This window comes from Haliotis rubra, unplaced genomic scaffold, assembly GCF_003918875.1.
Source record: "Haliotis rubra isolate DU_JTF1 unplaced genomic scaffold, ASM391887v1 Scf230, whole genome shotgun sequence".
Taxonomy (NCBI): domain Eukaryota; kingdom Metazoa; phylum Mollusca; class Gastropoda; order Lepetellida; family Haliotidae; genus Haliotis; species Haliotis rubra.
Window position 1 is genome coordinate 1,080,052 of NW_025766337.1, and position 27,970 is coordinate 1,108,021.

The 27,970-nt window shown below is 44.3% G+C and overlaps 2 protein-coding genes across 2 annotated transcripts; one reads left to right on the top strand and one right to left on the bottom strand.

Moving 5' to 3' along the window:
- Positions 1 to 1,084: 1,084 nt before the first annotated feature.
- Positions 1,085 to 14,929, top strand: LOC124278061 (cytochrome P450 3A6-like). Its single transcript, XM_046713808.1, has 14 exons — positions 1,085 to 1,324; positions 2,697 to 2,790; positions 3,118 to 3,170; positions 4,528 to 4,624; positions 5,482 to 5,598; positions 7,393 to 7,481; positions 8,038 to 8,183; positions 8,752 to 8,876; positions 9,035 to 9,146; positions 9,591 to 9,748; positions 9,981 to 10,069; positions 10,337 to 10,474; positions 11,324 to 11,486; positions 12,173 to 14,929. The coding sequence occupies exons 1-14, from the start codon at positions 1,245 to 1,247 to the stop codon at positions 12,248 to 12,250; spliced, it is 1,539 nt and encodes a 512-aa protein (XP_046569764.1). The 5' UTR covers positions 1,085 to 1,244; the 3' UTR covers positions 12,251 to 14,929.
- A 904-nt stretch (positions 14,930 to 15,833) lies between these two features.
- On the bottom strand, positions 15,834 to 23,894 carry LOC124278084 (cytochrome P450 3A11-like). The gene is made up of 10 exons (XM_046713833.1): positions 23,790 to 23,894; positions 23,111 to 23,199; positions 22,601 to 22,746; positions 21,752 to 21,882; positions 19,562 to 19,685; positions 19,035 to 19,192; positions 18,380 to 18,468; positions 18,073 to 18,210; positions 17,616 to 17,778; positions 15,834 to 16,476 (listed from the first exon to the last, which is right to left on the bottom strand). The coding sequence occupies exons 1-10, from the start codon at positions 23,892 to 23,894 to the stop codon at positions 16,399 to 16,401; spliced, it is 1,221 nt and encodes a 406-aa protein (XP_046569789.1). The 3' UTR covers positions 15,834 to 16,398.
- Between the last annotated feature and the right edge of the window lie 4,076 nt (positions 23,895 to 27,970).

The following is a 27,970-nucleotide window of genomic DNA, read 5'->3' on the forward strand; positions in this document are numbered from 1 at the left end:
AAAACAAATACTGTTTTAAGACTGCTGGTTGCCGGCGATGACAAGGTGCTAAAAGATCAAGTCGATAAGATTTGTTATTGCTATGTCCATACATGATACAGCCTCTCTATCGTGGCAGGACGACATGACCTAAATTACGCAGAATGAGTGTGATCTATTCTAGCTAAATGATATCATGTGCCTGAGTCACCGCCAGTATACATTCTCACCTATTACACAACAACACCTGTTTATTGAAGTATGTAGGTCACTGTATTAGACACCGAAGTTGACAGTGTCTGCGTTATACGTACGGTTGTTTGGACAACATGGAAACTTGACTATATAATAGGCGGTAAAATGTCTGCTTAACGGTTGTAGATCGGGTTATGAGATGCGAGTTTAGGACGGACCACACACGCGCGGGCGAGCATACTGAATGAAAGTCGTTAGAGTTGCACTTGTCCAGTTGACTGAGATGTAGGTTGTAGATGCAGCTTATAGATGTAGCTCTTAGGTGAAGCTTGAAGATGCCGGGTATGACCAGTCGTTGTAAGTTCGTGACTGGTGGTCGCTTTAACACGAAATTGGTGCTCGATGGTGATGTATCCGATTCGGGTGTCAGGGGCGATATTATACAGACATCACATCATGGAATATCTAACGACATGTTACGTGAATCTGCCGTATCCAGGAACACAGTGGTCGCTTGCTCACAGCAACAGACGAGTCTCATTTTGCTAGTCTGCAGTAACTATAAAATGAAAGATAGAACTAGTTCACACGAAAATAGTATATAACCCTTACTCTGCACCCATGTTCTAGCCTGCTTTCCCCACACAATATCTGCACTCTCAAAAATATTTTTCTGTGCTATGTTGAGCTGTGAATTAACTCTAAAATTGTACAAAATGGTCATTTCAAAATGTATTATGTACCAATGGCATGTAGACTTCTGTACAATTCAACTCGTCTCCAATCCATGTAGGTGGCGGAATCAGCCGAAAAGACCTCAACGTTTGACCCGTTGAAACGTGACAGGTCAAAGTGTTGATCTTCCAAGCAGGCCAGTGAGTCATAGTTTAGTGAGTAATCTAACCTCTATTTGGTCAAGGTGATACTGTTTCTTCACTGATTGGTTGGTTTGTTAGGTTTCTAAGCTCTGACTGGTCTATAGTTGCTTTAAAAGGCCCGCGTTCATCTTGTAGATACAGTTTCCTCTGAAGGCACATTACAGCTGAGACAGAGGTCTAGTACCGACAGCGATGGAGTTGTTGACGTGGTTGCTGACGGCCCTCACGCCCTTGTTGGTCACTCTGGTGGGAATTCTTGCCATAGTGTACATGTAAGTGTCCAGTTAGTGTGAACATACACATGTAATTTGTTGACTTAGAGTGAGTGAGTTTTAGTTTTATGTCGCTTTTAGCAATATTCCAGCTTTTAGCAATGTTCTGGGACACCAGTACTTGGCTTCACACATTGTTCCTATGTGGGGAATCAAACCCGAGTTTTCGATGTGACGAGCGAACGCTTCAACCACTAGGCTACCCCACCGCCTCTTGATCTAGAGAGGTGGTGTGCGTGTGCCTACGATCGGTGTGCCACTGCATGTGCGCGCGTGCGCGTGTGTTAGTGTGTGTTAAACTCTCATGTATGTTATATCTATGTGTGTGCCTTCATGCGCGGGTGTGTGATGTATGTGTTGGGGTCAAGTTGTAGGGAGATAATGTATGTGTATGTGTGTGTGCATGTGCGCTTAACGAAACACAAGAAACAATCCGCCCAACAGCTTTTCCTGATTGTTGCTGACCAAGGATGGAGGGAAGTGAATCTACCCCAGCGTATGGCAGCCGGGAGGTTGAGTTTCCTATACAGGCACAACATGAGGGGCCTGTGTTGTTGTTTGTCACCTGGAAAGCTCGACCTACTGCAGCATACCAGCACACACAGTTCAACCATTTCTCTGTGTCCGCATAAGAAAGAAGAACCCTGTTTCGATTATCAAGTTATTTCAAAAGACCCGGCTTCGATTCCCCAGATGGGTACAATGTATGGAGCCCATTTCTTGTGTCCCCTGCCGTGATAGTGCTAACAGCGGTGTAAAATCTTACTCACTCACTCACTCTAATATCAAGAGTATCTTATATCCAGTTCATTAAGACAAATACCCTCTAACCATTAAATCTTCGTTTGTGACGTCACCATACCCACATCTCTTATTGTAAACGTTTTCTCACTGATGAATGTATTGCAGCGATGTGATTGGACGACAGCTTGCGGCGATGTGATTGGACGACAGCTTGCGGCGATGTGATTGATTGTTGTTTTACGCCGCACTCAGCAATATTCCAGCAAAATGGCGGAGTTCTGTAAATAATCGAGTCTGGTCCAGACAATCCAGTGATCAACAGCATGAACATCGATCTACGCAATTGGGATACGATGGCATTTGTCAACCAGATCAGCGAGCCTGACCACCCGATCCCGTTAGTCGACTCTTACGACAAGAATGAGTTGTTGAAGATCAATTCTAACCCGGATCTTCATTGGTGACAAACTAATGGCGAATGTTGGATTCGAACTAAGAGCAATAGATAATCGGAATCTTCACAGCCTTCTGCGATCTACAGGATCACTTACAACCCCTTTGGTTTATGTCACACCAACGCCGTCATATCTGTCGAAATATGTATTTCCCATCATGCAATAATTCACAGGTATGTGACATGGAGCCATGACTACTTCCGGAAGTTAGGTATCCCAGGCCCGAAGCCAGGACTTACGGGAAACATGGGCAACTACAAAAAGGCGGTAAGAGCCACACATACTTTGATACGACACAATCTTAAGTAGCTGTTATAGCTATTGTGCGGCACAAAACAACATTTACTCAAATGATCTATTTTAATTAGTATGCTCTTTTAACTATATTTAGCACGGGGAGATTATTAGGACAAGATACTTGAAATACAATCAGAATCACAGACAATGAAGCCCCATAAAAGAATATTAGACGAATGAAGTTTCACGACCAATACATGCGATTCGTTGATCCGCATATTGGTAACTGATTTCACTTGGGTACTACTGTCCGGATAATCGGGGTGAAAATGATCACTTTAATATTTGTTGACACAGGGCGTCATTGGCAACGACGTGGAACTGGTGAGAAAATACGGAAGAGTTGTGGGGTAAGTTTCTAACCAACACATAGTTACATATACATCCCATCAAAAGTTTAGACTCACTAGTGTAAATATGGCCACTTACTTCAGTCAACTGTTCTAAACTAAATTTTGCAAAATATTCAATACTGTTTGAAGGTACTGTTTACACATGAACTGATGTATTGTAAAACAAATTCGTAACGTTGAAAAAAGATTATTGTCATGAGTTCAATAAATGATAAAAATCAGTAACAATGAGCGAATTCTTAAGAAAAGTTTACACCAAAACGCAGCTGTTCACAATATTTGCACATGCTTTTCAGCAATTTGATGCGAGATCCTCGTGCAGTTCATCTGCATAATGTTAATATTTTGTACAAACTGCAGAATCTGTTGTGTCCTTTAAAGACCTATGCAGCACAGAGTCACATACTGTACACATAGGATGGAAGACATGGTGGCCTTAATTCCACTTGCCGGTTTTAATTGTCCTAATACCCGTCCAGGGAACTGAGACTGCCCTGGTCCGAGTCTGACATCGTGTTATTGTGAAACCTGGCGTGGTGTCACTGACATTTTGGTTGGAGTAAAAGCAGTCGTAGTGGTGGTGATAGTATTAGTAGTAAAGGCAGTAGAAGAGGTAGTAGTAGTTGTAGTAGAAGTTAGTTGTAGTAAGTTGTAGTAGTATAGTAGTAGTAGTAAGTAGTGGTGGGTGAGGTGAGGTGAAACTGGGCTTAACGTCGTGCTTGAGAATATTTCGCTCATATGACGACATGCATGCGTGTGTGTGTATGTGCGGCTGCTTGTACTAGCCCAGACTGAAGCTGGTTTTATAGTGCTAGCCCACTGAGATACCACGCCGCAGTGAAGCATGAATACCCCACTCACACACATTATACTGACTCCGAGCCGACCAGTTGTACCCATTAATGCCGAGCGCCAGGCAGGGACCAACAAGTACCATATTTTAACGTCTTTTGGTATGACGCGGTCGGGGATTGAACCCGCGACCTTCCGCTCTCCGTGCAGACGCTCTAACCACTACACCGCGAAGGCGGTCAGTAAGTAGTGGTGGTAGTAGAAGTAGTAGTAGTAGTAGTAGTAGTAGTAGTAGTAGTAGTAGTAGTAGTAGTAGTAGTAGCAGTAGCAGTAGCAGTAATAGTAGTAGCAGTAGTAGTAATAGCAGTAGTAGTAATAGTTGTAGAAGCAGCAGTAGCTGTAGAAGTAGTAGCAGTAGTAGTAGTAGTAGTAGCAGTAGTAGTAATAGTTGTAGAAGTAGCTTTAGAAGTAGTAGTCGTGGCAGCAGTAGTTGCAGTTTCTACAAAACATCATTATAGCGCACTCCACTGCCTGGTCTTAGTTGTTTGATGTTATATTTCAGGATTTACCATTGTCGCCTTCCCATCATGCTGGTGTCTGACCCGGAAATGATTAAAGAGATTTGTGTGAAACAATTCTCCAACTTCACCAACAGGAAGGTAAATGACCCCTCCTCTACAAGTCTGCTACACGTCTCGTAGACGAGGATAATCCGGTGAAAGCGTGGAATTATGTTTGCACAGGAAATGTGCCGAAAGTCCCTATGCAGAGTTGCTTCCCTTAGCCCCCTCCAGTATCCGCTTAAAATGGGACCAAATGACTGTGTGAAGAGTTTGATAAATGGTACCACGGTGACTCATGGGTGTTTCTACCCGTGAAGGTCCGGGTTAGAATTGAACTTCAGTAACCCATGCTTGTCGTTAGAGGCGACTAACGGAATCGGCTGGTCAGGGTCGCTGACTTGGTTGACACATGTCACCGGTTCCAATTGCGCAGATCGATGCTCATGCTGTTGATCACTGGATTGTCTGGTCCAGACTCGATTATTTACAGACCTCCGCCATATAGCTGGAACTCACTCACTCATGGGTGTTTCACTAATGTGACTGTTATATAGCTGGATGTGGCTTTAGATACATACCAATTGCCCGAAGCAACGCAGGCGTTGAGATGGAGGTTGATATTTGGAAAAAGCAGAAATCATATTCAAGGTTGAATTCTATTAATCATGAAGAATCATATACAGAATCCATTGCACAATATAGTCATGTTTATGATTCAGGATGATTCATATGAGCAAAGGGTATGGGAAGGTGCTTCTTTTTTTTTGGTAGGATGTCGTCATCTTGGGTTAGTTGGATTTCGAATGCCAGTCAGTCTTAACAGGGTCTCATGGTTAGTTGCTGTCATAGCCAGGCTGGTGTCACCGCTGGAATATTGCTAAAAGCGGAGTAAAATCTTACGGACGCACGCACGCACTCACGCGCTCACTCATTTAATAATCCTTCTTCTTCAGCGGCCTGAACCCATCAACAAGGTGTTCAAGAGTGCTGTGTCGGTGGTGGAGGACGACCACTGGAAGTTCAGTCGCAGCGTCCTGAGTCCCACTTTCAGCTCTGGCAAGATGCGACAGGTACCTTACCAATACAGCTAGCTGACGGCCGCACGTTACACCACCAGGATACCCCGACATACATTAATGTCTAAGTACCAAATTCTCGTTAAAGCCGAGAAGGCCCAGACTGAGGTTCAAGCACAGATTGTCTTTAAAGTCCAGATTGTCTTTAAAGTCCAGGTTGTCGTTATGGCCCAGGTTGTCGTTAAGGCCCAGTTTGTCGTTAAAACCTAGATTGTCGTTATAGCCTAGATTGTCGTTAGGCCCAGATTGTGGTTAAGGCCCAGAATGTATTTGAAGCCCAGATTGTCGTTAGTTCAGACCGCTGGTTACAGTTCATTGTGTTCGAGGGGTCCTCTGCCGATACAACAAACCTGGTTCAGGTTTGATTATTTACAGCTGGAATATTTCTGACTGCCGCGTATAACAATATTCACTCACTCACACTAGATAACATATGATTAATATTCGTGTCTCCGTGATTTGTTAACAAAACCCGTCGTCACACGGCTAGCCCTACTGTGAGACCTCGGCACGATGCTTCATGCTTATTGTGCTAGGATCATGTTCTTTTCGGATCGTGGTTTCACCCTTTCTCTTCCCACAGAGATTACTTGCTTGTCTGTCATATCTTCCTACGAAAGATATGACAAGTAACCTCTGTGGGAAGAGAATGGGTTTCACCAAAGTATTGACCCTTGATGACCAGGTCAGAATGGGTTTACATCAACCCGCGTTTGTCAGAACATGAGACTATACATGTTCTAAGTGGCGACTAACGGGATCGGGTGTCAGGCTCGCTGACTGGGTTGATGTAGGCTATCCTGTTCCAAATGCGTAGATCGTTTGTTACAGACTGCTTTCATGTAGTTGGAAAATCACTGAACATTGCATGCGAGCTTGGACCAGATCATCATCTACACAGTTGGAACACGATGACATAAACAACAAACAACCAAAGTGGTAGAGGCCAAGACTTGCTTCACTTGAGATTTCCTCCCAGTTTATGCTGACACGCCGTAACCTAAAGCCCGGCTTCGAGTTGTAACGCGGGATAACTTAGTGAAGCCCTTATCTGGTGTCCCCCGTCGTGCTGTATCTGAAATATTATAAGTTGTATGCTTCTCTCGAGGGTAATACGGTCTGATGTACGCCTCTTTGTAGCAGTGTCACCCGAGCCAGACGGCAAGGCATGACACTGCTACAAAAAAGGCGTACATCAGACTATTACCCGAGGGAGAAGCATACAACCTATTTGTCTTACCGCCATGTTAAATGTACAAAATAGCATTTTATCTTATGTTAAAGATCGCTACCAACTATATGACATGCAAACAAAATGGCGTCCGCCTCTCGACTGGATTTTTAACATCAGTGAAACATATTCTGACAAGCATAAAACTGCTATAAAAATGGTTCATTATGTTAAAGCTGAGTGTGCAAACCACTCAATGTATTAAATAGCTTAAATAAAGCAGTGAAAGTCGGTAAAACAAATCTGTACAAAGTGAACACAAAAGCAGCTGATCGAACGGTTTTCGAACTCCGGGCACGGCATGCGTCATATTATGACGTCATACAATTGTTAGCGCTTCAGCTTCTCGGCGGAGAGCTTGGCGGTTACCGTGGTAGCGGGTAATATTTTTTCAAGCTGACACGGAAACTTGTTAAACCGTCATTGAACAATGAAATTAAAGTATTTTATATGAAAGTAAGATAATGCTATTTATAACCGACATGTAACTTTACACACTCACTTAGTATTCAACAATTCGAAGTGGGCTTTTCAAGTAACAATTTCACTTTTTGCAGATGGTTCCGCTGATCCAGAAGTGCACAGCGAGTTTGGTCCAGAACCTAGAACGCCAGTCCAGGGGAGGTGGAAGCGTCGAGATGAAAAAGTGAGGGCTTTTGTGTGTAAAGTGTTGATGCAGTGAACAGATGCTGATTCATTAAATATGCAAATGAGGGTGTCACGATTAATTAAATATGCAAATAAGAGTGTCGAGCAGAACGTCTTAATATTTAGAAAATAAAGTTCGCTCTACCCCAATGTGTTTTGTAATAAAGTATAGTTTTGCCCTGAACTATTATAATTAAAGCACGAGGACGGTAGTCCTCTACTACCAACGTAAGTTTAGATCGAATCTTAGAATATAACATCCATCGCATTTGATGTCTACATGATCAGTCCACAATTGTAAGGGCTTCTCTTGCTACTACTCTTTTCATTGTATACCCGGCGGTTCTCTCAGGTATTTGCATTACTTCACACGCGGTTTCTAATCGGTAGATATTAAACGCCCATTTATACAAGTTCTGATACTACCGTGATTTTACCGCTACGTAGAAAGTGACGTTCGTAAGTGAGGTGTTATTTAGGTCTTCAACCCTTCAAGAGTCGCTCAATAGCTGCCTTTAGTTACTGTAGTTTGTAAACTGGATACACTGTTACAGTGTGATGGGCTGCTACACGCTGGATGTGATCGCCAGCACGGGGTTTGGGATGGAGGTGAACAGCCAGGAGAACCCCAGGAACGTGTTCGTGAAGAACGCTAAAGAGGCCATGTCCGCCAGCTTCACGTTTCCTTACGTCACGTCACGTATGTCCACTTGACAATGACTTAGTTTGATTTAGATTTTACCACTACTTTAAACAGAAACATCTATTGATATGTCACAGGAAATATTGATGAACTATGGCTCAAGTAACTTTCAATTTGATCATATGAAACCTGCGCCTCTGTTGGTTGGAACAACTCGGCATCTACCTGCCGTAGCCAACCCATGTATTGGATAAAACATTCGAGTTAGGCATCTACTTGCCCTGACCAACCCATGTATTGGATAAAACATTCGAGTTAGGCATCTACCTGCCCTGACCAACCCATGTATTGGATAAAACATTCGAGTTGGGCATCTAACGGCCCTGACCAACCCATGTATTGGATAAAACATTCGAGTAGTGTATCTACCTGCCGTGACCAACCCATGTATCAGATAAAACATTCGAGTTAGGTATCTACCTGCCGTGACCAACCCATGTGTTGGCTCCAATAACATGCCTGAGGGGTCTCACCCATTGGTCCGTCGGTATGCGTCGATAGTGGCACACGGTGTTATATTTGTAAGACATCACAGTGGATGAATTGTGTTCGTTCTCTTCTCCAGTGCTGTTTCCGTTTATGAGGGACGTATTCGAGGCCCTGGGGTGGAGCTTCATGTCGAAGAACAGTAGAGAATTCTTCTTCAACGTCATGGATAAAGCTATTGATGATAGACGCCAGAACCCGTCGGTAATTCTCCCCTCTCTCACTTTATGCCTCCAGCATTGTCCAACATGATATTGGTGAAAGTGAATACTCAGTCACTCACTCACTCACTCAGTCACTCACTCAGTCACTCACTCACTCACCCACCAACTCAGTCACTCACTCAGTCACTCACTCTACAGGATCGACGGGACCTACTCCAGCTGATGCTCAACACCCACACACTGGAGAACAAGATGGAGGCAGACGATGTCCAGGACGCTCAGCTGGACTTCAGCAAGATCAGAAAACGGCGTAAGTTCTTCATCTTCAAACACATAGTTACAGCAACTGCTGTCGAAACAAAGCACAATATCTTCTATCGCTCAGGTACCTGAATAGAATCTTCATTCGTCCCTACCCTACTCCTTCCGGATCCTGGACAGAAACATTCGGGACCAACTCTTGATGGTGGAGGACAGTGGCGGGTGGTGACAAATGCTGCAAGAAGATCCTTCTATTTGCCCCAGAATTACACGTGTTGTCGTCAATACATCAGCTGCAAATGTCGACGTAAGCCTCATGAATGTGGCGAGGGGAATGTATGCTGAGCGATTCGAGGCATGTTCATGTAGATATATATATCTGCTCGTGTTAACCTTTACTCAGATGTATAAGCAGTCGTAAACAAATACTTTTTAAACATTGTTTTAAGGACTGGCTATGCAGATTTGAATAAAACTCATGTGTCTCTTGCAGCTCTCACGAACGACGAGATAATGTCCAACTCGGTAGTGTTCATGTTGGCTGGGTATGACACCACGTCAGGAGCACTGTCATTCGCCTCATACCTGCTGGCGACAAATCTCGACTGTCAGGACAAACTCATTCAGGAAATCGACCAGCATCTGGGGAAGGTACGTCCTTGAATAAACGTCTGCCTTAGATAAACGCCTCTGATAAATGACTGCTTTGAATGCATGTCTGCCTTGAAACAAACACTCCCAAAATGGGTTCATATTATGCTATCGATAGGTTGAACTTTGCTGAATACGTGCGTCTGTTGCCGTTCCTGTTTTAACATTCATATTATGGATAATGTTGTTGGTATAAAGATGTTGATTAAGCTGAGAGTTTACTTGTTACCAGGACCTGGCTACCTATGACAATGTGATGAACCTGCCATACTTAGAGCGTGTATTCCTGGAGACTCTACGTCTGTATCCCCCAGCGTCCAGGTGAGTGAGTGAGTGAGGCGAGTGAGGTAGGTGAGTGAGTGAGTGAGTGCGTGTTTACAGGCCGTCGTCAAATGGCACCAGCAGCTAGATGACCATGTGAGCTGAGGGGCCACAGTTAGCTGTTCAAAGTTATGTCCCTTGTCATGCCAGGATCCGTGATTAGTAATTAGTTGTCACAGACATTATGTTGAGTTTGTCCAGTTTTGCAAATACAGCTTCCACGGCACTTCATCGAATGGCTTTAACATCTGCTACTATCTTTTCCAGATTCTCTCGAATGGCGAAGAACGACATCACCATCAAAGGCTACCTGATCAAGGCCGGAACGTCCGTCAACTTCCCCATCTACGCCATGCACCACGACCCGGAGTTCTGGAAGGAACCAGAGAAGTTCCAGCCTGACAGGTGAGCCTTGACTTCCCACGGCGCGTTATTGCTATTCATGTGGAGGCTGACATGTGATGACAATCATCATGATCATCATATAGTTCATCGTATCTCCATTCGATGATTACTCTTCACCAATTCGCCGTCATAGCTTTTTTTGGGAAGTGACGTCACCCCTTCCCTCCCTCTTATCACTAACTAATCAAAGAATTTCCCCATTCATAATCTTGAAATCAGCCAGTCAAAATGCCTCTTATTGAAACAGAGGTAGGCAGATATCCACATTTAAGATAGCATACATTTAATCGTACAGGAAGACTGTAGAAAATGAAGATTTAGCTGTGAAAGTTGCTTTTTATGTATACAAAACCTGCGGAGGGTCGTCCACATGCTAGAAGGCATATTGGTTGTATTTGAGAGGGCTCGCTAAACCTTACACGTCATGTGATACTTGCGTGGCTACAGAATCACTGAACCCCTGAAGGTCCGGGTTAGAATGAACCTTCAGTAACCCATGCTTGTCGTACGAGGCGACTAACGGGATCGGTCGGTCAGGCTCGCTGACTGAGTTGGCACATGTCGATGATCGATGTTCATGCTGTTGATTCCTGGATTGTCTGGTCCAGACTCGATTATTTACAGACCGCCGCCATATAGCTGGAATATTGGTGAGTGCGGCGTAAAACTCAACTCACTCACTCACTCACTCACAGAGTCACTGAACAGTTAGCTGTACAGAGTTGCGTCCCTTGGTTGTACTGGAAATAGTAAGATTCTTTCGTCATGATAATTTCATGTTCTCCTACATCAACCTGCCAAGTCGTGAAATACCTCTACCAGATCAAAACCAGACTCTGTTTGTTCTAGGTTTCTGCCAGAAAACAAGACAGCTATGCACGACTACTGTTTTGCTCCGTTTGGCGTCGGTCCCCGGAACTGTGTGGGCATGAGGCTGGCGTTTCTAGAATTCAAGATGGCGCTTGTGACAGTTCTGCAGCACTTCCGGTTCCGTACAGCGCCGGACACTGAGGTAGAGTAGACACATTAGCACTGAAGTATCAAACCAGGATCCAAGAATTGTGCCCTGGTTACAGCTAACCCGTTGTCACATCGTGAAGATGGGTGTTCCTAATGTGTGACTCTGCCAGGACAGTGTGGGCTGATGCTTATCTTATAAACTGGGTTTGCCTAGTCGAAACATGTTCGAGTATCTGGCTGGAAAATTGGAAGAACTAACTCACTCACTCACTTACTCTAGAAAATCCTCCTTACCATTCCGCGTTTCCATGTATTGCAATGTACATGTGATTGTATCCCAGTTTGTCTATTTAACGCCACACACAGCACAATCCCAGGTATGAGTGAGTATAGTTTTAGCAATATCCCCGCAATATCACCATAAATGGGCTGTACACATATCGTACCCATGTGGGGGAATCGAACCCGGATCTTCGCCGTGACGAGCAAACGCTTTTAGCACTAGGTCATCCCGTCGCCCCCTCAGCCCAGCTGTCCACACAAAAATCCCCAACTTTACGACACCCAATCCCCAACTCCCGTAATTACTACACAAGTACAGATTGTTTCAATACACATATACACAGTTGCTTCAATGAACAATTACAGGTACTCTGTGTTAGGGATGAAATATTGTTACAATTGTGGCTCCAGCAAGGAAAACAAATGTGAACTCAAAATCTTCGTGTATATTTTCAGATTCCTCCCAAACTGGAGAAAGGAGGCTTCGTGAGGGCACTGAACGGTATCTACCTCCGAGTGGACAAAAGAACCTAGATGCCTCCATTATTGGGCTGAACATGTGCGGAACTAAACATATAATAGTATTTAAACCAGATCTTAAAGTGTGACCATTTGCTGCTGGACGTACCAATTCCAATCCCACCTTCTGTTTCATGATGATTCTAGGGCTGTAAGCACCACTCACGACGCGTCGGTTTCTACAATGTGCCAACTGTTCAACATCCTTACTGGACAATTTTCACAGTCACAATAGGGGAATGCGACATGCTGTAGCAGTCATAGCAAGCTAACTCTGTTATATCATACCAGATGGTTCATCATTATCACATATATACACCAAGTCACAATAGGGGAACACGACATGCTGTAGCAGTCATAGCAAGCTAACTCTGTTATATCATACCAGTTGGTTCATCATTATCACATATATACACCAAGTCACAATAGGGGAACGCGACATACTGTAGCAGTCATAGCAAGCTAACTCTGTTATATCATACCAGATGGTTAATCATTATCACATATATACACCAAGTCACAATAAGGGAACGCGACATGCTGTAGCGGTCATATCAAGCTTACTCTGTTATATCATACCAGATGGTTCATCATTATCACATATATACACCAAGTCACAATAGGGGAACGCGACATGCTGTAGCAGTCATAGCAAGCTAACTCTGTTATATCATACCAAATGGTTCATCATTATCACATATATACACCACGTCACAATAGGGGAACGCGACATACTGTAGCGGTCATAGCAAGCTAACTCTGTTATATCATACCAGATGGTTCATCATTATCACATATATACACCAAGTCACAATAGGGGAACGCGACATGCTGTAGCGGTCATACCAAGCTAACTCTGTTATATCATACCAGTTGGTTCATCATTATCACATATATACACCAAGTCACAATAGGGGAACGCGACATGCTGTAGCGGTCATAGCAAGCTAACTCTGTTATATCATACCAGATGGTTCATCATTATCACATATATACACCAAGTCACAATAGGGGAACGCGACATGCTGTAGCAGTCATAGCAAGCTAACTCTGTTATATCATACCAGATGGTTCATCATTATCACATATATACACCAAGTCACAATAGGGGAACGCGACATGCTGTAGCAGTCATAGCAAGCTAACTCTGTTATATCATACCAGATGGTTCATCATTATCACATATATACACCAAGTCACAATAGGGGAACGCGACATACTGTAGCGGTCATAGCAAGCTAACTCTGTTATATCATACCGGATGGTTCATCATTATCACATATATACACCAAGTCACAATAGGGGAACGCGACATGCTGTAGCGGTCATACCAAGCTAACTCTGTTATATCATACCAGATGGTTCATCATTATCACATATATACACCAAGTCACAATAGGGGAACGCGACATACTGTAGCGGTCATAGCAAGCTAACTCTGTTATATCATACCGGATGGTTCATCATTATCACATATATACACCAAGTCACAATAGGGGAACGCGACATGCTGTAGCAGTCATAGCAAGCTAACTCTGTTATATCATACCAGTTGGTTCATCATTATCACATATATACACCAAGTCACAATAGGGGAACGCGACATGCTGTAGCGGTCATATCAAGCTAACTCTGTTATATCATACCAGATGGTTCATCATTATCACATATATACACCAAGTCACAATAGGGGAACGCGACATGCTGTAGCGGTCATACCAAGCTAACTCTGTTATATCATACCAGATGGTTCATCATTATCACATATATACACCAAGTCACAATAGGGGAACGCGACATGCTGTAGCAGTCATAGCAAGCTAACTCTGTTATATCATACCAAATGGTTCATCATTATCACATATATACACCACGTCACAATAGGGGAACGCGACATACTGTAGCGGTCATAGCAAGCTAACTCTGTTATATCATACCAGATGGTTCATCATTATCACATATATACACCAAGTCACAATAGGGGAACGCGACATGCTGTAGCGGTCATACCAAGCTAACTCTGTTATATCATACCAGATGGTTCATCATTATCAAATATATACACCAAGTCACAATAGGGGAACGCGACATGCTGTAGCAGTCATAGCAAGCTAACTCTGTTATATCATACCAGATGGTTCATCATTATCACATATATACACCAAGTCACAATAGGGGAACGCGACATGCTGTAGCGGTCATACCAAGCTAACTCTGTTATATCATACCAGTTGGTTCATCATTATCACATATATACACCAAGTCACAATAGGGGAACGCGACATGCTGTAGCGGTCATATCAAGCTAACTCTGTTATAGCATACCAGATGGTTCATCATTATCACATATATACACCAAGTCACAATAGGGGAACTCGAGGGGAGTAACTCTGTTATATCATACCAGTTGGTCCATCATTATCACATATATACACCAAGTCACAATAGGGGAACGCGACATGCTGTAGCAGTCATAGCAAGCTAACTCTGTTATAGCATACCAGATGGTCTCTCATTATCACGTATATACACCAAGTCACAATAGGGCAACGCGACATGCTGTAGCTGTCGTAGCAAGCTAACTCTGTTATATCATACCAGATGGTTCATCATTATCACATATATACACCAAGTCACAGGTCCGTTCATCACCGCGGTATGTGCCTTCACCGTCAATAAACTGTTTCACTTTAACTTATCGTGTATGTTTTTGATGATTGTAGTTGCCATTGATCTGCTCCTGTGTAATATGACAACTTACGTCCTCTTCAATGACAATACACACTTGATTAAATTCTGGTGGGTGAGTATGGTTTTACGCTGCTTTTAGCAATATTCCAGCAATGTCACGGCAGGTACGCCAAGAATTGGCTTCACACATTGTACCCATGTGGGGAAGCGAACCCCGACCTTCGGCGTGACGAGCGAATGCTTTAACAACTGGGCTACCTCACTGCCCCTCAGGTACAGAAGGCCACCTAACTAAGACGGAGGCATGTCATGAGCATTTGCCTCTCATAGATTGGTTCATCAGCAGGTGGCTGTGATGTTGGGGGCTGTGCTTGGTGAACGATCAGATTGAGTCTCATCTGGGATTCGAACCCACACTCTCAGGGTTAGGCATCTAATCGCCAGCACACAAAGTCAGTCGTCTAACCCACTCAGCCAGCGCAAATGAATGGAAGTCGGACCACTGTAGTCTAGACCACGGACTTTGTCCCCCGAAATGAAAAGTGTACATTTGCACGGCGTTGTATATTCTTAGCATTATAGAAGTTGGGGGGGTACAATGTCAACAAAGTTTATGGATGACAACCTCTTTTATTTCGTAAGTGCGACGAACAAGAATCTGAATCGAAACGTTGTCGTACAATGCAACTGTCGGGATCTCGTGGTCAGGCTCTCTGTCATGGTAGGTGTGCAGCATAGTCATACCAGATGAAGAACTTGGGTATTTTGCAGCAAGATCCCAGCTATATCGCGGCTTCGTGGATAGGTTCGACAAGATTTTCACCACTTGACCACCCTTACGACCCATCAAAGGGTAAACAAATTCGAAATCCTATTCTTCAGCGAAATGACTGAATCGACGAAAACGTTGCTTAAAATCTGATTTATTACTTCACTGAACTGAAACATGTTTCCACGGCAACATTACACTAGTGTAGCACATGTACACGTATCTATAGCGTCAAAATGGTTTGCAGTTATGCTAATACCTCTGTCACTATGGTATTAGACCTTGCTTGACTCGCGGAGAGCTGAGAGTTATCACACTGTAGGCAGTTCCTATCATTTAATGTTGGAGAGTAATAAACAGAATTAGAAACTCGCTAATCTAAGCTATATCTTGTTTTGAAATAGATAGATGATTCGACATAGAATCCAGTTATATACAGTTATTCCGTGAGATTCCTTCCGCACCAAACATCGGTATGACTCGTTCATTTATCACCACCCGAGCACGCGGGTCTGAACCAACACCAGGTCAGCCAGCAGTTCAGATCACATCTACAGCCGGCTCCATGGGACACTCACAGAATCGACTTGCGAGAAGCGTCTTCCATTCCTACACAGAACCACATGTCACAATACTTCTACGATCACAACCCTTTCCTTTGACAGGTTAGCAGATCAGATGAAGATCCCAGCTGTGCTCTGCTCTATTCACGTCGTTCAACACCGACAAAAACACGACTTTCGGGTTTAATGGAGCGTCCATTTTGTAGCTGTTCCTGAGCCTGAAAAACAGTTCAATCATAAACACATTTTGGAAACAAAAAGAAACCTACAAAAAATTATCATAAAGAACAATTATTAATTCAGGGTAAATGACTTCTCGATGACCCTTTCTGTCAAAACAGCTTTGTACTATCAGACGCATATTCTGAAACCACACATGGTCGATAGTTATATGTAACGAATTATAGTAACTACGAATGCAGGGGTAGCTTAGTGGTTAAAGCATTCGTCCGTCACGCCGAAGACCCGGTTTTGAACCCCCCATATGGGTACAATGTGTGAACATTTCTGGTGTCCCCTGCCGTCATATTGCTCAAATATTACTAAAAGCATCGTAAAACTAAACTCACTCACTCAAAACAACACAAACCGAAACATGAGTTTCATTAAGCTATTCAGACAATGACCTACTTTTCAGCCGATCTGAATATTCTCGTGCGAAAGTGAAAATAGACATCACAAACAACTATGGTTACACTGAATTCCAATTCCTAGTTTCATAAGAAAATGGTATTTACAAATGAATTTTAATGTTAAACTTTAATAACATCGTATTTCTATATTTTTTGGCGAGGTCTAGGCATCATGACCTTAACTAAGACTGCCCCTTTTTGATGAGGTCGTGAAATGATTCACAATGCATCTGGCTCACTGGTTACTCCTGTTATGTGTTTTTTGCGCATATTCAGTGTAGTTCTGTCAAGCACAATGTGATTGATGTAATATCAATTCCGTGACAGACCGCCAAACGTTTCTAGCGGCAGAGCCTCGTTTTGAGATTTCCACGATTTTCAGGTTTCCGTTTGTCAGAGCTCCTGTACGACAGAGCACGCTGCACGGCGTGTTTGCAAGGATTAGAAGGAGCGTAGTTTTGCAATATACAAGTGTTGTAGATGTATCAAATAATACTGATTAATATTTATGTATCCAGTTAAATGAATTGGTCTCAAAATTCTGGACTGGTTATTGTACTAAGTTGCGCAATAGGACGGAACCCAGTCAACGGGAAAGGAGACTGTTGTATAATCAATGTTTTGACTTGTTATGCCAGTAGGGACTATGACGGTATATCGTGATACATATGCGTGATATATATATATTTATGGATATAATATTAACTAACGGCTGAACAACTTACTATTGTCTCCGGAGTTGCAACAAACCGGAAGTTCTGCACCAAAGCCACTATCGCTATTTTGGCCTCCAACAAGGCCAGCCTCATTCCCATACAGTTCCGGGGCCCGACGCCAAACGGCATCCACATGTACTCGTGCAACTCATGCTTGTTCTCGGGGAGGAACCTGGAACAGCCAAGTAATCCAGACAATCAGCAGCTTCGTTATTGCTTATAAACGTCATTACATTAGCCATGTTGTCGTTGGATATGTCCACAGATGCTCACAATCCAACGTGGTGGTCTCTTGCAAGGTTTGTATGGTAGAAATATAAAAGGGGGAGAGGAGGAGGGATGGACGCACGGGGGAGACGGACAAATACGATATGGCAGAGATGGATAGAGATACGGGGAGGCAGCTGGAGTGGTTGAGGGTGGTGGCAATTCTGGGTGTAGGTATATAAGTGTCTTGATCGCATACCTGTCAGGGTCGAATTTTTCCGGTTCGGCCCAGAACTCAGGGTCATGCTGAATTGCGTAAACGGGGATGATGACAGGCATGCCGGCGGGGATGTTGTAGCCGTTGATGGTGGTACTCTTGGCTGCAACTCGGGTGTTCCTGGAAGAGATCAGGTCTCAAATTATGACAGAGAACTGCCACAGAATAAGTGGTTTCCTTGCAGTGGATGATACAACGTCAGAAGAGGTACCAAGTCACAATGATTCAAGTCGGTCTTTATAGACCGGGCTCCAGGCTCCGGGCTCCAGGCTCCGTGATATTTACTCACCTGGATGCCGGCGGGTACAGTCTCAGGGTTTCCATGAACACGTTCTCCAGGTACTGCAACTTTGTCACCTCGGCATACGTGGGCTTCCTCTGTACAGAAACATACACACAGTATCAGTCCATGGTGATGGGGAATCCACCAGGCGAATCCCGGAATCGTACCGACCAATATACATGCTTCAAACAAGACTTTACTGCACACTTAGACGTATTACACTATTGGTTGAGTCAGTACGTCTAGTTTTATGCCGCACTCAGCAATATTCCAGCTATATAGCAGCGGTCTGTAAATAATCTTGACTAGACAATCCAGTGATGAACAGCATGCGCATCTACGCAACTGGGACACAATGACATGTGCCAACCAAGTTAGCGAGCCTGACCACCCAATCCCGTTAGTCGATTTTTACGACAAGCATGGGTTACTGAAGATCAATTCTAACCCAAATCTTCACGGGTCCACTGTTGGCAAAGTGACACACATCAATTATCAGTAGGGTACTAGTGCTTAAATGCCCGGACCAGTAGAGTCTCTCTGGGATCCCGGTTGTACTTACAATTCCTATGTACTAAATTTAGATTATCGAGTTGTACACTCTTGTCGCTGTGCCGAATATCGACTTATACACCCTTTTTAATGTGCCGCATGTACTTACATGTCCTAATTGCTTGATTATCGACTGGTACAACCTCTCCTGGATCTCGGGGTGCGTGGCCAAGTTGTAGGCGGTGAAGGTCAGAGCTCTGGAAGTCGTCTCGTAACCGGCGAGGAGGAAGATGTGGGAGTTGCAGAATATCTCGTAGTTCGTCAGACCTTAAACAGATCCACTTAGGCTACAGTCCTCTATTCAAGCCTCCACTTAGGCTACAGTCCTCTATTCAAGCCTCCACTTAGGCTACAGTCCTCTATTCAAGCCTCCACTTAGGCTACAGTCCTCTATTCAAGCCTCCACTTAGGCTACAGTCCTCTATTCAAGCCTCCACTTAGGCTACAGTCCTCTATTCAAGCCTCCACTTAGGCTACAGTCCTCTATTCAAGCCTCCACTTAGGCTACAGTCAAACAACCAAGTCTCCAATGAAGCTCCAAAACATTAACAGAATTTATCATAAAAGTATCCCCGCTCTTTGTTGAATATGTCCGGATTGACCCGAAATTGGACAAATGAACTAACAGGTGAATACCTCGCTTCTTGTAGTACTTGAAGTCAAGTGTTGTTTCAGTATCGTCATCGGAGTCGTCGTCCGAGTCTCTTTCTGCCCCCTCCTTGTTGGTGTCCAACATCGCCTGTAGCATGTCCCCGTAGCGCTGTGGAGAGATGTTCCTGATGGAGTCAGTTTGCTCGGCAGTGTGGCTCATGCTGTAGTCAGTTGTGTATATTGCTTTGTCTTGTAAATAACATATAATTCAGTTACTTTAAGTATGATGCCTTTAGGAACAAACAATGTTACACTCTTAAAAAAAGAAACGCATCGGCGTCTCCGGCAGTTCATTTCAATATATTTTGACAGCAATCGTCATTAAACATTTCCTATATTTAAATCCTGTTAATCATATCGAGCTTTTTTTAGAAAAATGAAACGGTACATGAAAAGTGCATGCAGAAAAGGTTTTCCACGTAATGCACTCGTAAAGTGTCGGACACAAGAGTAGAGACCTCGACCACAAACGGACAAACCAAATTCATCATGTCATTACGAAATTTACGACGAAAACGAAGTTAGAAAATGCCATGATTGAATGCTACTGGCCGAAATATCGTCATTGGACGTTTGGAAGCAGGGGAGTCCCAGTCTGTCGTTGCAAGACACTTCAACGTCCACCACAGCACTGTATCTCGATTATGTACTCCATCACTTCGACCCAAGAACGTCCCAGAAGTAGAAGATCACTCCTGCTCTGGACCTATTCATCCGGGTGTTTCACCTATATTCGCTACAGCAACGGACACTACAGGACAAGTGCCTGATCTTCTTCTGACCAAACCATCAGAAATCGTCTGAGAGAAGCGGGAAGTCGAGCATATGGACAGTAGTACAACAGGGTACAGGCATGGAACCTGGGGGAATCTGGGGAACGCATGGAACCTGGGGAACGCATGGCACGCGTTTGGTTCAGCGATGAATTGCATTTCCTCCTGCAACGACGGGATGGGAGACAACGTTGACGTCAACACGAACGTTTTGCGCGGAACTGCGCTCGACAGGTGGACAGATTTGGTGGTGAGAGCGTCATGGTGTGGGGAAACATTGCATACACGGGTAAATTAGAGCTTGTGGTGGTTCAAGACAATCTTACAGCAAACCGTTACATCGACCATATCCTGCAACCTCACCTTCTCCCACTATTTAACCACCAGAGGGAGCTGTTTCAACACCACAACGCTCGAGTCCACACAGCTCGTGCAACAGGTGTCTATCTCGCCAATGCAAACGTCAATTTCCTTCCTTGACCTTCCAAATCGAATAATCAGAACCCGATCGTGCATCAATGGGACGAACTTGATCGACGCGTCCGTCGCCACCGTCCTCAGACACCTGCCAACGCGTTTCAGGAGGAATGGCGAAGAATTGTGGAATCCACTCAAAGACCACGTACTGACCTGAACTCCCCCTTTTGACCACACACATGTGCACACATGCTGACAACAATCTCCTTCATCTATGTTCAAACTTAAGCGACTTATGTACACTTAAATACGTTTAATGCATTTCCTTATTTGGGCCTATGCGTTTCGTATTTTGAAGAGTGAACATCATCGTGATCGTCGAGTCTGTCACTCGATATTTGAGGGGGAAATCTGAAGGCAAATTATTTTGACAAACTATGGATAACAACTCTTTCTATAAAAAGAACCATTTTACACAGAAATAGAAAATTATTGTCCATACAATAGACAATAATGTGCTTCACAACTTCTAAAATGCCACCAAAACCACCAAATTGTTTTCTTATCATTTTGCAAAACCGAAATACCGAAATATTCCAAAGGTTTGGGGGTTACAAACGTTCGAGTTACATGATTTAGAATTAAGGGAGCTCGAATTCGGGTATCGGGGTATGGGAGTTCAGGATACCAGTTGTAGTTGTACAATGGCGAGTTGGAGTTGTTTATGCTGGAGGGGGTAGTGTTTTGGGAGTTGGGGGACTGGGAAATATAGGCGTTCGAGCGAGAAAAGATCGAGTTAGAGGTGCTCGAGTTAGAGGTGTTCGAGTGAGAGGTGTTCGAGTGAGAGGTGTTCGAGTTAAAGGTGTTCGAGTCAGAAGTGTTCGAGTTAGAGGTGTTAGAGTGAGAGGTGTTCGAGTTAGAGGTGTTCGAGTGAGAGGTGTTCGAGTTAGGGGTGTTCGAGCTAGAGGTGTTCAAGGTAACTTACCGGGTCCGGGTTGTTCTTCCTGTCCTCGATCACCTGTTTCACCACCTCACGGAACTTGGCCTTGTCTTTGTCGAAATCCAAAACCTGGAAGTCAATCTTCCCAAAGATGGACTTGGTGAAGGGAAACAACACTGAAATTCGGTTTTAGAAACATCATTAAGGTACTGAGACAGATCATATTTATGACAGGCAACAGGAACAGCATTAACTTACTGAGACACATAATGTTTAAGACAGGCAACTGTGAGCAATACAACATCACAGGCACTTCCAACAGGTGCCGGAGTCAATAGGTAATAGGTGTCACACATTCGGCCAACTGACCGTGCCTCACCACGCCATCGTCACTATTGGCTGTAACGACGCCTTGGAATACTGGTGATCCATACCTCCCTACTATACTCAAAGTGGAAAATAAAGGAACACGACAGGGACGTGTGCAAAATATCATCAACAGGTCTTATTTACTAGGAAACCATGTGTGTGCCATTCTGTGATACGAGGGTTGATTAGGACGTTGTAAGCCTTACAGAGACCAACAGGTCGAAAGTTGAAATCTTTGGTCATTATTTGATGTCACGGAAGTTTATCAATCAATACACTGAGACACTTGAACAACGTGCACAAGTCAGATATCCGACCTTTGGAAAAAATGGGCAAACTTCAGGAATGTGCAGTAATCAGGAATTTGCAGACTCTTGCTTAGACTCGTTCTTGAAGTTGTAAATTGAAGTTCCATGCACGGTTACAAATCGTTGCAAGAAACATTCTGGATCAGCTCCAAACACCTGGGTCCGTTTTATACCTGTGTACTCATACTTTGAGATGGCGTCCTTTAAGCGTACTTACGTGTCAACAGGAAGATTATGGGAAAGGTCAGTTTAAAAGCTTTCCGGCAATAGGTGACGAAGACATTGTCGGGGTTGGACTGACTGTCGAGGTCGATGCTGAAGCCGGTGTTGGCGATGACGTCCATGGTGTAGCATCCCATAAAACTGCAGCAGCAAGTGAGTCAAAATGTCTAAATGATCGCATTGTGGCAGGTGTATAAGAAAGTTTGCAATATTTTCGCAAAGGTTTTGGACTTTCTTTATATCGTATAATTCTCACGAGGTTGTAGTCAAGAATTCATCAGGTGTAGCATCCCATAAAACTGCAGCAGCATGTGAGTCAAAATGTCTAAATGATCGCATTGTTGCAGGTAGATATGTCTAAATGTAACAAGAAATTCTGGAATCATACTTTTTTTCGCAAAGGTTTTGGACTTTCATGAAATCGTATAATTCTCACGAGGTTGTAGTCAAGAATTCATCAAGTGACCAATCAAATGCTGGCATGTCAATTGTTATTGAGTCTTACTGTCTCATATCCACGCTTTTCTTCTTCTTTGCTTCTATATCCATGTTTATCACCATCAGGTCGGAACATCTCTCAATCAACGTCATCATCTGGAGACACCCAACACAACATGGTCAGGAAGACATCACGCACGATCAGGTAAGCCGGATGCTCTCCAGCTTATGTGTCATAAAACTTCTGTTTTTTACAGATCTCGACTTTCAAATACGAAGTAATAAAGTCATTACTGCTCGGTTTTGCGTGCGTGTGTGTGCGCGTGCGTGCGCGTGCGTGTATGTGTGAGCGCGTGCATGTGGCGGATTAATCGGCTGAGTAAAGTTGTGTCCCTTATAGATGGCAGGATCCGCTGATGTTACGATGCTCGTGGATTTAACACAAGGGGGAAATATTTACAACCAGTATAGTTTGCCTGCTTGTTTTCTCCTGTGTATTGACCTGATTGAAAATACCTGCATGCATTTTCTGTTTGAGAAAATCTACATATTTATCAGTTGAAATACACGAATGTATGTATCTTTTTAAGAATATCCGACTGTATATATTTATCTGTTTGAGAATACCAGTATATATTTACCTGATTAAGAAAACTAAACATATTTTATCTGTTGGAGAGAGTACATGTGCATGGCTATCTTTTCATCATCGGTGTATATATTTACGGTCTGTAAGACATATTTACCTGTTTGAGATTAGACGTACGGAATGTAGGACTGAGAACACATGGCATGAATTTCCAGTGTTCGTCGTAGATCTCCGCGATACAGTATATCACGATCTTGGGCATCGGGCCGAACGTCTGGGAAACAGCAACATGCAAGTACTGCTACAGCATGGCGAAGTGTATGTTTAAATCATGCATCATCTATTCCTGATATGTAACAGTTTATTGTTATGCTCTCACTTAAAGGACAGAACTCTACTGTGCAATCACTCCACCCCTAAAGGGCAGACACCCAGATATGGTAGAACTCACTACCGGGTCATCCCTCAACCCCTAAAGGGCAGACACCCGGATCTAGTAGAACTCACTACTGGGTCATCCCTCCACCCCTAAAGGGCAGACACCCGGATCTAGTAGAACTCACTACCGGGTCATCCCTCCACCCCTAAAGGGCAGACACCCGGATCTCGTAGAACTCACTACTGGGTCACCCTCCACCCCTAAAGGGCAGACACCCGGATCTAGTAGAACTCACTACCGGGTCATCCCTCCATCCCTAAAGGGCAGACACCCGGATCTAGTAGAACTCACTACCGGGTCATCCCTCCATCCCTAAAGGGCAGACACCCGGATCTAGTAGAACTCACTACTGTGTCATCCCTCCACCCCTAAAGGGCAGACATCCTGATCTAGTAGAACTCACTATTGGGTCATCCCTCCACCCCTAAAGGGCAGACACCCGGATCTAGTAGAACTCACTACTTGGTCATCCCTCAACCCCTAAAGGGCAGACACCCGGATCTAGTAGAACTCACTACCGGGTCATCCCTCCACCCCTAAAGGGCAGACACCCGGATCTAGTAGAACTCACTACCGGGTCATCCCTCCACCCCTAAAGGGCAGACACCCGGATCTAGTAGAACTCACTACTGGGTCACCCTCCACACCTAAAGGGCAGACACCCGGATCTAGTAGAACTCACTACTTGGTCATCCCTCCACCCCTAAAGGGCAGACACCCGGATCTAGTAGAACTCACTATTGGGTCATCCCTCCACCCCTAAAGGGCAGACACCCGGATCTAGTAGAACTCTCTACTTGGTCATCCCTCCACCCCTAAACGGCAGACATCCTGATCTGGTAGAACTCACTACTTGGTCATCCCTCCACCCCTAAAGGGCAGACACCCGGATCTAGTAGAACTCTCTACTTGGTCATCCCTCCATCCCTAAAGGGCAGACACCCGGATCTAGTAGAACTCTCTACTTGGTCATCCCTCCACCCCTAAAGGGCAGACACCCGGATCTAGTAGAACTCACTACTTGGTCATCCCACCACGCCTAAAGGGCAGACACCCGGATCTAGTAGAACTCACTATTGGGTCATTCCTCCACCCCTAAAGGGCAGACACCCGGATCTAGTAGAACTCACTACTGGGTCACCCTCCACCCCTAAAGGGCAGACACCCGGATCTAGTAGAACTCACTACTTGGTCATCCCTCCACCCCTAAAGGGCAGACATCCTGATCTAGTAGAACTCACTACTTGGTCCTCCCACCACCCCTAAAGGGCAGACACCCGGATCTAGTAGAACTCACTATTGGGTCATCCCTCCACCCCTAAAGGGCAGACACCCGGATCTAGTAGAACTCACTATTGGGTCATCCCTACACCCCTAAAGGGCAGACACCCGGATCTAGTAGAACTCACTATTGGGTCATCCCTCCATCCCTAAAGGGCAGACACCCGGATCTAGTAGAACTCACTATTGGGTCATCCCTCCAACCCTAAAGGGCAGACACCCGGATCTAGTAGAACTCACTATTGGGTCATCCCTCCATCCCTAAAGGGCAGACACCCGGATCTAGTAGAACTCTCTACTGGGTCATCCCTCCAACCCTAAAGGGCAGACACCCGGATCTAGAAGAACTCACTACTTGGTCATCCCTCCACCCCTAAAGGGCAGACACCCGGATCTAGTAGAACTCACTACTTGGTCATCCCACCCCCCCTAAAGGGCAGACACCCAGATCTAGTAGAACTCACTATTGGGTCATCCCTCCACCCCTAAAGGGCAGACACCCGGATCTAGTAGCACTCACTACTTGGTCATCCCTCCACCCCTAAAGGGCAGACATCCTGATCTGGTAGAACTCTCTACTCGGTCATCCCTCCACCCCTAAAGGGCAGACACCCGGATCTAGTAGAACTCACTACTTGGTCATCCCTCCACCCCTAAAGGGCAGACACCCGGATCTAGTAGAACTCACTATTGGGTCATCCCTCCACCCCTAAAGGGCAGACACCCGGATCTAGTAGCACTCACTACTTGGTCATCCCTCCACCCCTAAAGGGCAGACATCCTTATCTGGTAGAACTCTCTACTTGGTCATCCCTCCACCCCTAAAGGGCAGACACCCGGATCTAGTAGAACTCACTACTTGGTCATCCCTCCACCCCTAAAGGGCAGACACCCTGATCTGGTAGAACTCTCTACTTGGTCATCCCTCCACCCCTAAAGGGCAGACACCCGGATCTAGTAGAACTCACTATTGGGTCATCCCTCCACCCCTAAAGGGCAGACACCCGGATCTAGTAGAACTTACTATTGGGTCATCCCTCCACCCCTAAAGGGCAGACACCCGGATCTAGTAGCACTCACTACTTGGTCATCCCTCAACCCCTAAAGGGCAGACATCCTGATCTGGTAGAACTCTCTACTTGGTCATCCCTCCACCCCTAAAGGGCAGACACCCGGATCTAGTAGAACTCACTATTGGGTCATCCCTCCACCCCTAAAGGGCAGACACCCGGATCTAGTAGAACTCACTATTGGGTCATCCCTCCACCCCTAAAGGGCAGACACCCGGATCTAGTAGAACTCACTATTGGGTCATCCCTCCATGGTACGACAACGAGTGTAAAAACCTCAAGGACAAGAAATTCGGTTTATTGAACAAATTCAGAACTACTGGTGATAAACAAATATTGATTGAATACATTAAACTCAGGAATAGTTACAGAGGTTTGTGTAGAAATAAGAAACAACAATACCAAGATCGACAGATAAATGAATTGACTGATGTGAATATCAATAACAGAGCGTTTTGGCAAAAAATAAAGAAATTGTCAAGTAACAGAAAGGTAACGACATCTATATGCCAGGACGAGTGGACAGAATATTTCAAAGAAGTTCTGAATGTAACAGGCAACTCGGTCGATCAACTCCATCTCGACAAAGCAGAGGAAATTCTACGTGATCACTGCAGTCTTTCATGTGATGTATGTCAGGATGATGACATTATGTACCTGCTCAATAGGGATATATCCGTAAAAGAGGTCAAGGCAGCTATTAGGAACTTAAAAGACGGCAAAGCAGCAGGTCCAGATGGTATAAAGACAGAGATTGTGAAATGTTGTGATGACTTACTCGCTCCATATCTAACTACCATCTTCAACGAGATATTAGTCACCGGAAATTATCCGATTGAGTGGGCCAAGGGTATAATCGTACCTCTTCACAAGAAAGGTGACGTCAACGATGTCAATAATTATAGAGGCATATCCCTCATGGATGTTTTTGGGAGAATATTTTGCTCAATTCTAAATGAACGTTTACAATCGTTTGCAGATGTTTATGATAAAATCCCCGAGGCCCAAGCAGGATTCAGGAAGAACTACAGTACAACTGACAATATATTCACTCTTCAAAGTTTGATTCAGAAATATCTCTCAAAACGAGGCGGTCGCTTTTATTGCATATTTGTGGACTTTAGAAAGGCCTTCGATTCAATTAATAGACAGCTTCTTTGGTACACACTAATCAGAAACGATATCCACGGCAGAATATCAAATGTGCTAAGGAATATGTACTCTAAAATACAGTCAGCAGTGAGAACAGGCTCCAACTCAATCTCCGACTATTTTCAATGTTTGAGCGGTGTGCGACAAGGGTGCGCTCTCAGCCCTTTCCTTTTTACAATATTCATTTCAGAATTTCAAGTCATGTTGGAAAATGCCAATCTTAGAGGAATATTCGTCGACCCTGATTTTATGGAGCTGGTCCTGTTACTTTTTGCTGATGACCTATGTATATTCGACGATTCTGTAATTGGACTTCAAAGAAAAATTGATATTCTTCACATCTACTGTCTGACATGGGGAATGGAAGTCAACATGAACAAAACGGAAATCCTTGTC